The 14,292-nt window shown below is 39.9% G+C and overlaps 2 protein-coding genes across 2 annotated transcripts; both read left to right on the forward strand.

The window, feature by feature from the left end:
* The first annotated feature begins 1,041 nt into the window (after positions 1-1,041).
* On the forward strand, positions 1,042-3,843 carry LOC137273584 (tubulin beta chain-like). The gene is made up of 4 exons (XM_067806334.1): positions 1,042-1,098; positions 1,918-2,026; positions 2,244-2,599; positions 3,001-3,843. The coding sequence occupies exons 1-4, from the start codon at positions 1,042-1,044 to the stop codon at positions 3,817-3,819; spliced, it is 1,341 nt and encodes a 446-aa protein (XP_067662435.1). The 3' UTR covers positions 3,820-3,843.
* Positions 3,844-8,606: 4,763 nt separating this feature from the next.
* LOC137273582 (tubulin beta chain-like) lies at positions 8,607-12,231 on the forward strand. The gene is made up of 4 exons (XM_067806333.1): positions 8,607-8,684; positions 10,431-10,539; positions 10,802-11,157; positions 11,364-12,231. The coding sequence occupies exons 1-4, from the start codon at positions 8,628-8,630 to the stop codon at positions 12,180-12,182; spliced, it is 1,341 nt and encodes a 446-aa protein (XP_067662434.1). The 5' UTR covers positions 8,607-8,627; the 3' UTR covers positions 12,183-12,231.
* The last annotated feature ends 2,061 nt before the right edge of the window (positions 12,232-14,292 follow it).

Consider the following 14,292-nt stretch of genomic DNA (forward strand, 5'->3'; position numbering starts at 1 on the left):
GACACAAATACTGTTAATTGTTATAGTGATAAATACATTCAAAGACAGTGCAAACATGTTTTAAAAACAAGTGATTGAACAAGTTGTTTAGAAGACAGTAGTGTGATTAAGTCTGATTCACTCACGGTAATTAGTACTATTAGTTTCATGTCGATTTATGTGATGATCGAGACAGCCGAGGCGCCACTGAAACATCAGTATCGTTGTTTTAAATCGTCTTATGTGTCACACGGTCTTAAATGTGTTCATTAAATAACTTTATTTAACATATCCCCCACCACCACCACCACCACCACGCAAACACCCCCACTCACATACACCTTCCCCCCGCCACCCCTCCTGACAGATACAAAATGATCGAAAACCCACAAACAGCATAACAACACATATAACAACAACAAAACACGGAGAAAACAACCTCAAAACAAACAATACAACAAACACCCAAGCAAAACAACATCAAAGCAAGAAATGCAACATAAATTCTTAACGAGAACGCAAGCATGTTCACCATAGCGTGAATATATCCATAAATTCCATCCTCAAGAATAAAATACTGACACAATGCGTAAACTAATATGATAATACACAATACTTTTAAGAGACAAGCACACTGACCCTATTCTATATTCGGTATTATGCATATAATATAATGTTTGTTACTTTGCCAAAATTTCAGATAGGTATCCTTCAAACCTTCACAAGTTTGACCTAATCCCAGACATATTGGAAGTTTCAGTTTACAACAGAATCGTTATCATGTCGCTCAAAGTCAACCTGAAGTACAATTGGCTTCTTAAACGAACTATGACGAATGCGATTAAGCTGATTACCTAAATCTGTTACAGGGATCAGCATAAGCTGAACATCCCCAGTCATTAGCGATTTGCTAATCTGCAGTAAGAATGAATAGCGTTGCTAGACAACCGTAACATAACATTCTTCAGGAGGTATAAAAGTAAAGGACTCACTCCGTCAAGCACCATTCACTCAAACAAGTCAAAGGATCTCTTTCCTCACCACCACACTCATAACTTCAACATGCGTGAGATCGTCCATATGCAAGCAGGCCAGTGCGGCAACCAAATCGGAGCTAAGGTGAGTCCAACGTGGAAGAATTGTCTTCACTAAATGTGTAGAGACAGCATGTACATTTCGAGATGTCAAACATTCGGCTTGCAGCATTACGTACATGTACCAATCTAAGAAGAATATACTACTAATAATTTACTTTAAAAAAACGGGGTATAAACGTTAACACCCCTTTAAGATACAGGCATATTATGACCATACCACTATTTCTCTTTGTCATCAACTCTAAACACAACGTATGGGATACACATGTACACAGGGTGTCAAACGTAAGTTTGACGGTTTTCTAGAAAATCGATACATCACTGTAGACTATTTTGACATGATATTGCATTTTGTTAGGGTTTGTTTCTAGTTGTTGTTTTTTCTGTTTATTTAAAAATGAAAATCGTAAGCATGCAATTTCACGTCATACACCAGTCATCTGTCAAGAGTCATTACTGTACAGACAACTATGGGCACAAGGAAGTGCAAGTGGTGACGCACTCTGAAAACATTTATTATTATCACATCAATATTGATTGACTCCGATATACACCCAGTCCTTTCAATCGTACATTAAAAATGAGGTTCCCCTTCTTTTCTGAAGAGTATTATAACTGAGAATGTATGCTTACAATTCATTATGCATAGATATAGATAGAAATGTGTCCGAAATCTTTGTAAATCAGGCCATCGGTATCCGCTATATGATTAGTTTCAACATAAATGGTTTTGTCATTCTGGGCAAACATACAACTGTAAATATAACCAACGCAACACTTACAGTTACCCTTTATCTATGTCGCATCTTGTGATAGTTCAAGTTACTTTGTTATGTTTTAGTTCTGGGAGGTGATCTCTGATGAGCACGGAATTGACCCCACCGGTACCTACCACGGTGACTCCGACCTCCAACTGGAGAGAATCAACGTTTATTACAATGAAGCTACAGGTATGTATCTTTGCTTTGTTTGTACACTGTGTTCAAAGGATAAAACAAGGAACCACCAATTTGCTGAAATCAGAATGGCTAGAGCATAAAATTGTCCAGCACAAGAGTTTCAGTAGTGTGAAAAGCACGATGTTCTAGGTAAATGCTGGAGATCAGACTGAGACATCCGACTGTTGAAATCATCCATGGGTATTGACCAACTAATGTATAATTCTAGGTGGAAAATATGTTCCCCGTGCTGTTCTCGTCGACCTGGAGCCCGGTACCATGGACTCTGTCCGATCTGGTCCCTTCGGGCAAATCTTCCGTCCAGACAACTTTGTCTTCGGTCAGAGTGGTGCTGGCAACAACTGGGCCAAGGGACATTACACAGAGGGCGCCGAGCTTGTAGACTCCGTGTTGGATGTTGTCCGGAAGGAAGCGGAGAGCTGTGACTGTCTGCAAGGCTTTCAGCTGACCCACTCCCTTGGTGGCGGCACCGGGTCTGGTATGGGCACCCTCCTCATCAGCAAGATCAGGGAGGAGTACCCCGACAGGATCATGAACACCTTCTCCGTTGTGCCATCACCAAAGGTATTTAAAACCGAAATGTATGCTGTTGATATGGCAAGACCGTACTGTAAGTACAGTATTATCTCACTTGGGTGCAGACCGTGACATACAAACTCGCTGGTATTGGCCTCAGAAAAATACATTGCGGTTTAAAATCTCCATCGTCTTTCAGTTGATTTGTCTTGAAGAAAAGCTGCACTGTGGTTCTGCATTATTTGTACAATTCCGGTTCTATATGCTTTATGAAAAAAGCGATAGGTTCTTGGATTAGGTAGTCAATAATTTAGTTTAACGTGTTTCACCTGATTGTTTGAGGCGTTTCATTATCAACGTGGAATTACCTTCCATGATTTGATTGTCTACAGTTGTAACATATACGCTTCATACAGTGATGGTTCAATGAATCAATCTTCTTTCTCAAGGTGTCAGATACAGTTGTCGAGCCCTACAACGCCACCTTGTCTGTACATCAACTGGTTGAGAACACTGATGAGTCCTACTGTATTGACAACGAGGCCCTCTACGACATCTGCTTCAGGACACTGAAGCTGACCACACCCACCTACGGTGACCTCAACCATCTAGTGTCCGCCACCATGTCCGGAGTAACAACATGTCTTCGATTCCCTGGACAGTTGAATGCTGATCTCCGTAAACTGGCTGTCAACATGGTGCCCTTCCCTCGTCTCCACTTCTTCATGCCTGGGTTCGCTCCACTCACATCCAGAGGAAGCCAACAGTACCGTGCCCTGACAGTACCCGAACTCACCCAACAAATGTTCGATGCCAAGAACATGATGGCTGCCTGTGATCCTCGTCACGGTCGCTACTTGACCGTGGCCACCATGTTCCGAGGTCGCATGTCCATGAAAGAGGTTGACGAACAGATGCTCAACGTCCAAAACAAAAACAGCAGCTACTTTGTCGAATGGATCCCCAACAACGTCAAAACCGCCGTCTGTGATATCCCACCACGTGGTCTCAAGATGTCTGCCACCTTCATTGGTAACAGCACAGCCATTCAGGAGATCTTCAAACGTATCTCGGAACAGTTCACAGCCATGTTCCGTCGCAAGGCCTTCCTTCACTGGTACACTGGAGAGGGCATGGATGAGATGGAGTTCACTGAGGCCGAGTCCAACATGAACGACTTGGTGTCAGAGTACCAGCAGTACCAGGACGCCACCGCTGAGGAAGAGGGAGAGTTTGACGAGGAAGAAGGAGAAGCGGATGAGGCCTAAATCTGTTTTGTATACACAGAAATAAATTTGGTCCCCATGAATGCGACTTATGTTGTGCGTGCTTTCACTTGTTAAGAATATTTCAACATTTAAAGGAAACTACCAATAACACCATAAAAAGATAAACACAGTAATATAATAAAAATTGTTCATTGTTACCAAGTGATCATAACAATTTATCATTTATATGATGACTTTATTTGTATTGTTTCTGTACCACCAATGGTGGTTTGTCAGAATAAATAGTGAATTGAATTGACCTGAATTGCAAAACAAGCACCACTAATTTGCTGGAACACTGTAGGACAGAAAGGAAGGAAATAAAAACATATGAAAATGATCAGTATGTTTCGCTCCGTCATCTAACACACGAGGACTGACCGATAAAACCTGAGAAAAATCAATATCGGTACCCAGTGTTGCCTTATCTAATCAGGGAAATGGAGAGGTGGTATAACCTAGTGGTTAAAACGTTCGCTCGTCATGCCGAAGACCCCGGTCAATACCCCACATAGGCACAGTATGTGAATACAGTTCCGGTGTCCCCAGTCGTGATATATGTGTAATACTGCTGCTAAATGTAGCGTAAAACATAGCTCGCTCACTCGCTAATGGAAAATAGAGAAGGTTATAACAATGTCATCGTCAGCTTGCCGATATTACCAGTGTCAAGCAGCGACACACTCATGAAATGGTCGTATTTTCCTCAGATTCTGCACACAAAGACAACACTACGTTTTCATCTATACATGTATATAAACTGACACACATTTAACACATATGTAGTGTATACAGCCCCAGTCTCCTCTTTAATTTGATACCACTGAAATTCCCGGGGTAGGTATGTTTATGACGGTAGAAAAAAATCGATGATCGAATATCGCACAATTCCTTTATTCAACACAAACAGTGCAATGTATGAAAATATATATAACTCATCGTTTCCTTTAAAAGGGCGAGACGTGAAGGTCCGGGGTAGAATTCGCCTTCAGCAACCCATGCTTGTCATAAAAGGCGACTATGCATGTCGTAAGAGGCAGCTAACGTGATCGGGTGGTCAGGCTCGCTGACTTGGTTGACACATGTCATCGGTTCACAACTGCGCAGATCGATGCTCATGTTGTTGATCACTGGATTGTCTGGTCCAGACTCGATAGCTGCCATATAGCTGGAATAATGCTGAGTGCGGCTTAAAGATAAACGCACTCACTCACTCACTCACTACAACGAGCTCAAAGGTACAACAGGAGCTCTTTTTAAGCTCACCTAATAGGGTACGTGCGTTGGCCCAAAAAGCCCAGTTCGTTATAATCCATGTTCAGTATAAACGCAGCTTACCTTATATCGCAATTTCTAAAAAGTTGGGGCGCTCGACGACACAGGTTCCATTCCTCGCATGAGTACAGCGTGTGAAACCCATTTCTGGTGTTTCTCACCCTGATGTTGCTGGAATATTGCTAAAAGCGGTGTAAAATTAAACTCACTCACGTATTCAAATTAAATAAAAACATGATAACAAAATGAAAGTCGACCTCTTGTACTGTTAGCTTCCTTTGTTAAATCAACTGTTTCTGTCTGGCTGGTGTGATTTGAAACATCTTACTGTCTAATCAGCAATTTAAAATTCCGTGGTGTAATATGTTAGGGCCAGCGGTCTAAGGCGCCATGCTAGTGATATAGCGAGGTTGGAGGTAGCGGGATCGAGCCCACCTGTGACCGAGTGTGAAAACGTTGGAGTCAACTTTGTGTGCACAATCTTTCAGTGTTTTCACAACCCCTAGTAAACAGTACACAACGCTGTGTACCTAAAAGAACCCACAAATCCGTACGTAGATGGTCAGATATTGGCCACAGATAATTGCGGGTACAGCAAATGGCAGTAAAACTTGGAGAAAGTACTATTATTATGTGTCCGAGTTCAGCCGGCAGTGAATGAGTACCCCATAAGGATAGCAGCGCCGTTTGAACTCGGTGTTCAAAAATTGTATGTTCCCCAGGGAGTTGAGATTGAAAAATACGATTTGCAGCGGAGTTTCACGGCTTTTGAGCAGCTGAAATGGACATCGGCGCTATACAAATATTAACATAATAATAGTAACTGATTTTCACACAAAACGACATATGTTCTTGAGTTAGATGTGGTGCCACTTTGAACAGGATTTATTTCCATTGTGACAAAATGTGAGTAAGGCCCAAGTCTCACACGCATGCTGATTTGAATAAACACTTGATCACGAGCATACTGATACAGGCGACAGTTAGTACAAAAACTTAGTAAGTTGGAAAATCAGAGGTAAATGAGGAAATTATATTATACACCTTGTTATGTACCTTTGCTTTTTGATACTAGCTTTTATTTTCCCACACAGTATGTTTATCTCCATTTTAACATAACCGCGTTAAAGAACAAAAAAAGACTAAATTGGAAAATCAGAGCTACACGCCCTAAGTATGTACAGAGTCGTGCCAATTATATTGGGCCACTTGACGTCATTTCCATAGACTACATGTTAATTTAGTGCAGCATATATAATTTTCGTAAATATAATTTTCCTAAGATTTGGCACATTTGTGAAGAATCACCTTACCTGCAATTACATAATTTCTGTTTAATTTCCCGTTGCTTATTTATCGGATGGCAACAAGTTAATCAACATGTGTACAGTGCCGAGAACTCCTTTAGTATGTCGACCTATGGGATTGTGTATTGTGGAACCCCATGTAAGTTGATAGGTTTGATGTCATTAGTTAAATCGTGGTCGGAAGGTTGAATTTAAATTATGTGCGCAGAGCAGAGATGATTTCACATCTGCCTGTCAAATTTTACAAAAATCCATGGTATACTCACGTCTTGACAATTATTAATGCTACACTGAAATAACAATGAAGTCTATTGCAATATCACAATTTATGAATTGATTTAATTTCTTTTTAAAAATTCACTATTTAAACAAAGGAACACATGAAAAAGAGAAGGATTGTTTGAAATCATGGGTCATTGAAGACGAATTTATATCCGATTTTAAACGTCTAGATACATCTGCGGCCGATAATTAAACGATTATTTGAAATCATCCCGTCACAAAAGACGAATTCCTATCTGATGTTAAACGGCCTATGCACCCGACGTTTAGTTAATGACGGCCATTAGTTAATGACGGCCAATATCCTTAATTCCAATAATGTAGGTCATGCGTTTAATTATTACAGTACATGTCACCGACATGACGATTAATCACCTATTGTCCATGGTAATACATGTACGCATATTAATCTTGAGAAAAGCCTCAATATTGTAGACAAGCAATCTTCAAGACGGCGTAACGAAAGGGGCATTATTATTATCAAGCGTTCAAGCGTAAATTATATTTTTCTCGGTTGTTTAAGTCAACTCAAATCATGAATAAAGCACGTGTTAAAGGCACAATATCGGTTATACTTTAAATACGTATCGTGAATGAATGAGTATGTATGAAGGATTGAATGAATGAATATTCCCCGTTTTCTGTTAACACTTCAACTTCATTATCCATCTGAGCTACATAGATAACAGCTACAATTTTTCATCCTGCTAAGCTTCAAAATAAGAACAATGCATTATTGAGTTATAACAGCTGCCCTTGAACGATTCAGTGTAAACGACGACCAGATATCCTTCAGTGTGTCAACGTTGACACACAATTCATTATCATTCTTACACTTAATGCAGAAAACTAAAATCAATATCCGTTTATGTATCTGTGTCAACATCTACACGCTGTTATCCTTAAACAGTTTCATGTTGAAATCCTTCATCCATGATCTTTTGACAGTGAATGTCATCCACTACAATCCATTGTCCTCTTAAGTGAACCCCTACAATCCACGATCCATCTGATTGCCATATCAATAGCTCTTCTGTATTTAAAAGTTAACACCTACCATTTGATACCCATCAAATATCCGAAAGGGGGTAGAGTGGAACGCGCAGTGACAACGTGGGATACACGTTTACGAGGATGGAACATGGATATGCTGGTTGAGATGTAAGGGATCGCAATGAATGTGGTAATAGAGCCCGACAAACAATACAAACATGTCAGTACTACAGATGAGGACAGTTAGATGGGGAGAAACATTACCGACCTAATAAGGTGATGCGACGTTCCGATACGGATTCGTGTATCGCTAATGAGAAAGGATTACACCCGGAAGTCAGTGAAATGTACAGATGTGTAAACACGTTTAACTTCTCCTGTGGTGTATACCATTTCATTCGCTTCAAGATGCAATCCCTTGTCATCACATTGTTGCTTTAGTTTTCAATTATCCTTACAGTATATATAGTCTTGTTTTCTTCCCGATTCATATCAATTTGACAAAGACACAAGAATCTGTATGCATCACCTGAATGATGAAATTGTTTATCCATAAACATGGTCCTTATCAGTATCACTAGTATGTGTTCATGTATCAACGCATCAAATAACCATAGGAGCAAATAAATATATCCTTGCCTTGCAAAATAACACTCTTCGGGTGGAGAAAACGACGAAATAGCCCTTCAGGGCTTCTGTAGCCAATAGAACCATCACCTAAGGATTAAGATTACATTTGTGTTGTAGTTACATGCAATGAAAACCGTCAACCAGTCGGGAAAAGGAACACAACAGGGGTAGAAACCGCCAACCAATCAGGGAAAAGAACACAACATGGGTTTTACATATATAGAGCTTCTGCCTTAGTGAGATCAGTCACATCAGTCAAGGACAACCTTGAAATCAACTGTAGTAAAACTTTGCGCTTCCTCTCCTTCCACAACATTCAACATGCGTGAGATCGTCCATATGCAAGCTGGCCAGTGCGGCAACCAGATCGGAGCGAAGGTAAATTGATAGTCACTTTACTCCATACATAAACAAACATAATTCTCTCTGCTTATTTCGAGGAAAAATGTGAGTCATGATGAATTAAACAACAAACTACGCATTTAAACACCATTGTTATATCACAAGTTAAGAACATATTAGCCAATCCTTTTTGTTTTCTTCGAATATTGTTATCGCACAAAAATCTTGTTTTAATTCCTTTGAGGTTTGGACAAAGATTGCTTTAAATACCTTACGTAGAGTACGTCGAGTGTCGTAAAGAGAAACATGAAATTCAATCAGTGATAATTAGGGATATATGTAAAATCATAAATCATAAATAATGATCTATTCATTCATTGACGCACTTATGACATATCAATCAAGTACCAATATCCCTAACTTATTTTGTCCAGCATATATTCAGTATAAAGGCCTTAGACACACATACATAACACTTCAAATTATTAGAAACAAAAACAAGAGTTGCAACATAAATAGCAATAAGAATAGAATGGAACTGCGTAAAACTAAAGCATCCCTAATAGAGACAATAAGCGAGAGAGATTACTGCACAGTAATGAATGAATTAGATAATTACAATGTATTACTGATGTGGAAAGCTATATTTCTCAAATAGATCATAACATACTCTACATTTATAAAGAAAGTGAAATTCGTCTCGTACATTGTTTTACTTAAATACTTTACAAGAACGAGGAATACCATCACGAAATCAGGTGGAATTCCAGTATTCTTCCAAACGGTTACTTCGCCAATCTTTGCTAAAGTAAATTCTTCTCGTGGATATATTGGTTTTATGTTTACCAGGCCAGGTCCTACACATAATGATTGTTTAATTTCAATGTAAATGTATAATGATGAACAATTGCGAATATAAGGGAATAGAGATTACACAAGAGAACAAATTAAAATACAAACTACTCTTTATTCTTTCTGTGCTTTCCAAACAAAACTTCAGCAACCCATGCTTGTCATGAAAGGCGACTATGCTTGTCGTAAGAACCGAGTAACGGGATCGGGTGGGCAGGTTCGCTGAGTTAGTTGACACATGTCACCGGTGCCCAGTTGCGCAGAACGATGCTCATGCTGTTGGTCACTGGACTGGATTGTCTGGTCCAGACTCGATTATTTACGGCACCGTCGCCATATAGCTGGAATAACTCAACTCAATCACTCATTAATTTTCAACCACGTATTTCTACAGGGGACACTACGTTGTTTGCTTTATTTAAAAAAAAATTGCGCACAATTTGACCATGAAAGCTTATTTGAACACAATAGTCCCAAATAACTACAGTAAGTTAAAATAGTCAATTAATTACAGTCAATAAACAAATGCTAAGCTGTCCACCATTTCTAAAAATAAAACCTCCGTCTTCTCAAAACTTATAGTTAATCCCCATAGATAGCAAGTATCTGTTGTAACAAGTTTGTTTTTCTTTATAAACCAATTATAATCCTCGGACATGTAAACACTTGACTAGCATATGAATACAATAAATACAATCTGAATAATCACGGCAAATAAAGATACATCAATAAAAGCGGACATAACATGCAACCTTGTCGAACTCCGCTGAAATTGATCACAAGGCATGTTGTTGAAAACGAGTCTCAATAACTCGAAAGCAAACATATGGTATTTATTTAACGTCGATAGAGTTTTTTGTTCGCTGGCATGCCAATAATATTTAAAGACGTATTTGTCACCAAAATATGATACTTTTTCATTTAATTCAGTTCTGGGAGGTAATCTCTGACGAGCACGGCATTGACCCCACTGGCACCTACCACGGTGACTCCGACTTGCAACTGGAGAGAATTAATGTCTACTACAACGAGGCTACAGGTGTGTTTACTGTTCAAGTAAACCTCCGAGAAGACAAAGTATACACTCATGTTCGGCAATTGCACAGAAAAAAATCGGGATAAATATAAATCAGTTATTCGATGACCTTTCATAACAGGATAATTTTCTAACCTTTGCTTCGTCAAATACATCTCATGCTTCTGCAGTACCTACTGAAGCATGCACTTCTAAGCTATATTGAGAGAATAGAGACATCCAGTGGCACATATATATCAACGTACCAATTCGTTTATATTTCTAGGAGGAAAATATGTTCCCCGTGCTGTTCTCGTCGATCTGGAGCCCGGTACCATGGACTCTGTCCGATCTGGTCCCTTCGGGCAAATCTTCCGTCCAGACAACTTTGTCTTCGGTCAGAGTGGTGCTGGCAACAACTGGGCCAAGGGACACTACACAGAGGGCGCCGAGCTTGTAGACTCCGTGTTGGATGTTGTCCGGAAGGAAGCGGAGAGCTGTGACTGTCTGCAAGGCTTCCAACTGACTCACTCCCTTGGGGGTGGCACCGGGTCTGGTATGGGCACCCTCCTCATCAGCAAGATCAGGGAGGAGTACCCCGACAGGATCATGAACACCTTCTCCGTTGTGCCATCACCAAAGGTATGAACTGAAATTCAATCAAAGGCTTGTATACAGAAGTTCGATATCTATACTTGCACGCCATTCAATCCATTTTAATAAAAGAGGGGAAATATAAAATGACACTCAGGCAACAAGTGTGGATGTCCATCGAAATAAATGGGTTGTCTTGACTAAGTTATGCCATGTCAACAAATTTATATAATCTAATGTTTTCTTTCCTCAAGGTATCGGACACTGTCGTTGAGCCCTACAACGCCACCTTGTCTGTACATCAACTGGTTGAGAACACTGACGAGTCCTACTGTATTGACAACGAGGCCCTCTACGACATCTGCTTCAGGACACTGAAGCTGACCACACCCACCTACGGTGACCTCAACCATCTAGTGTCCGCCACCATGTCCGGAGTAACGACAAGTCTTCGATTCCCTGGACAGTTGAATGCTGATCTCCGTAAACTGGCTGTCAACATGGTGCCCTTCCCTCGTCTCCACTTCTTCATGCCTGGATTCGCTCCTCTTACATCCAGAGGAAGTCAACAGTACCGTGCCCTGACTGTGCCCGAACTCACCCAACAGATGTTCGATGCCAAGAACATGATGGCTGCCTGTGATCCTCGCCATGGTCGTTACCTTACCGTGGCTGCCATATTCCGAGGTCGCATGTCCATGAAGGAGGTTGACGAACAGATGCTCAACGTCCAAAACAAAAACAGCAGCTACTTTGTCGAATGGATCCCCAACAACGTCAAAACCGCCGTCTGTGATATACCACCACGTGGTCTCAAGATGTCTGCCACCTTCGTTGGTAACAGCACAGCCATTCAGGAGATTTTCAAACGTATCTCCGAACAGTTCACAGCCATGTTCCGTCGCAAAGCCTTCCTTCACTGGTACACTGGAGAGGGCATGGATGAGATGGAGTTCACTGAGGCCGAGTCCAACATGAACGACTTGGTTTCAGAGTACCAGCAGTACCAGGACGCCACCGCTGAGGAAGAGGGAGAGTTTGACGAGGAAGAAGGAGAAGCTGATGATGCCTAAACGTCATGTTCCTTTTCTATGTACACTAGGAAATAAATCGGAACCGATATAAGTTTTGTTTTATTATTTTCACACTTACAATACCTTGCCATATCTACATTTATGTTAAGCGTTTTGTTTATGCAAAGCCTTAGGTCTGGGACTATTTGAAGCTTTTATTCAAATAACAGTCGGTAACTTAACCCTCTGCTGATGCTAAATATCAAAGGTATTCTGTAGCTTAGACCATAAACCAACGAACATGGAGTCGAATCCCAGGACATGTATCTTTAGCACCATTAGATTAACGAAATACAGGTCTTATTTATCCAGTGACTCAAGCATTGCACATATTTTCTAACAAAAATAATCAGAAATTATGCATGCGCGGATGTCTCTCATTATTGAAATATTTACATGATATATTCATCGCGATCAATGTTACATGATCTACACTCTCTGTTTTTACATAGCTGGTACTTTAGTTCACATTTCTTCTTTAATGCTCAGTCGGTTCCTGTAGGTGGGAACCGTAGCACACCAATTGCAAAACGAAATTGTGACAATTTCAAACAATATCATATTTCAAATTCGGATGCCATGGTCGAGTAGGTTACATTTTGATTTATTTGCAAACAAATACCAACAATTAGATTTGATGCACTCGAGTGTGTTTAACTGAGTACAAACAGATGAGATGAATGAACCCCAATTATTTTTAGTGATGTGTTGCCAACATGGGAAGACAAATTATTACCCTCTCTGAGCCAATAAGCAATCACCTGAAAGAGCACAAATTACATGTTGCCATGATCAAACAAATGTAACATTAATCGGACATTATTGGCACCATATCGTCAACAAGGATACTGCAAATGTTAAAACAATTGACAGGTCACATACAATAGCTGAAAAAGCTAATTAGGTAATGTCAAACAATTGAAGCTGTTAACACCTTCGTCTCTCTCTAATTACATCTCTTCATTGGCATTCTTGAAATTTGTCAGTCAAGAGCAAAGGCTAGGACTTCTCGGATAACAACTGATTGTTTATTGCAAAGGGTAACGTGTCGGTGTGGATTCTTCCACCATTATTACGCTAAAAGTGTTTACAACAAAGGGATAAGATTAATATCTCCATAAGATGTTGCAACGGGCAGTAGAATAACATTAAATCCGCTGTATTCTGTATTCACTCCAAAACCACCTAAGGTGGTACAAGAGCAAAACACACAAAAAATACAATTCATATTGTACATGCGTCTTGCATGTAGAGACTGTTCCCTGATAGGATTTGGGAAATATTTATGAGGTTAGACAGGAGCTTCTGTTCTTTTGCTTTAGGTTTGAAATATTTACAAATGTTATGTACATTTCGGTACTGAAAATATAACTTTGGAATATGCAGTAATCTGGTTGGGAGAAGAGCGTCTGAAGATATAAAGAAAAACATTTCCTTTACTTTCTTCTTTGATAGTTTTCATGAAAGAAACTTCTCTCCCAATTCCATGCCAACGGCCAGTCTCTACAGAATCTTAGAACAGGGATACAGGCAGATTTAGATAATAATAAGCATTGTATTACAGTTTAAAAAAATGTTTATAAAGAGTATCCATAGAGCTAGGTTTGATGTTTTCTCCCCAGTTTAGGAAGAACTGATTTGAAAGAATATGCCCCTCTCCAGAGACTAACCAACGTGTAGACCAAAGCGAGGGACAGACAAATATTTCTGTTAGTCCGATATTGTTTAGCGTTTTGAATATATCGTATCCACGCCTAGGGCTAGCCATTTGGACACAGGAGATATTTGGTCAAACTACAATGACACACTGTCTGGGACACGTGTCACGTTCTGTGCACGGATAAGTACGTTTATGCCGAAATGATGACATTACTGGAATAGTTTTATACAAAGCGGGGTTCTACCTAGTTCTACCTAAATTAGTTCACCAACAGTCATAAGATTAGCGAAGTTCAGTCGCCATTTTACGAAACTTTTCAACATGTTTAAATGTTTGTATCCTCAGATTTCTTTTTGAAAAGTGGTAGAATTATCGTATCAAAAACAGATAAGAGACAGTCAAGTGGTAAATTTATTTTGCGTGATGTACATACCCTTTGTTGCGTTTTCA

This window comes from Haliotis asinina, chromosome 2 (assembly GCF_037392515.1).
Source record: "Haliotis asinina isolate JCU_RB_2024 chromosome 2, JCU_Hal_asi_v2, whole genome shotgun sequence".
NCBI lineage: Eukaryota > Metazoa > Mollusca > Gastropoda > Lepetellida > Haliotidae > Haliotis > Haliotis asinina.

What these genes read in the sequence shown, in the direction of transcription:
- LOC137273584 (XM_067806334.1), top strand. Translation starts at nt 1,042, where the DNA reads ATGCGTGAGATCGTCCATATGCAAGCAGGCCAGTGCGGCAACCAAATC. An exon ending in TTATTACAATGAAGCTACAG is followed by an intron (nt 2,027 to 2,243) that starts GTATGTATCTTT and finishes GTATAATTCTAG; the next exon opens with GTGGAAAATATGTTCCCCGT. An exon ending in CCGTTGTGCCATCACCAAAG is followed by an intron (nt 2,600 to 3,000) that starts GTATTTAAAACC and finishes TTCTTTCTCAAG; the next exon opens with GTGTCAGATACAGTTGTCGA.
- LOC137273582 (XM_067806333.1), top strand. Translation starts at nt 8,628, where the DNA reads ATGCGTGAGATCGTCCATATGCAAGCTGGCCAGTGCGGCAACCAGATC. An exon ending in GCAACCAGATCGGAGCGAAG is followed by an intron (nt 8,685 to 10,430) that starts GTAAATTGATAG and finishes CATTTAATTCAG; the next exon opens with TTCTGGGAGGTAATCTCTGA. An exon ending in CTACTACAACGAGGCTACAG is followed by an intron (nt 10,540 to 10,801) that starts GTGTGTTTACTG and finishes TTATATTTCTAG; the next exon opens with GAGGAAAATATGTTCCCCGT.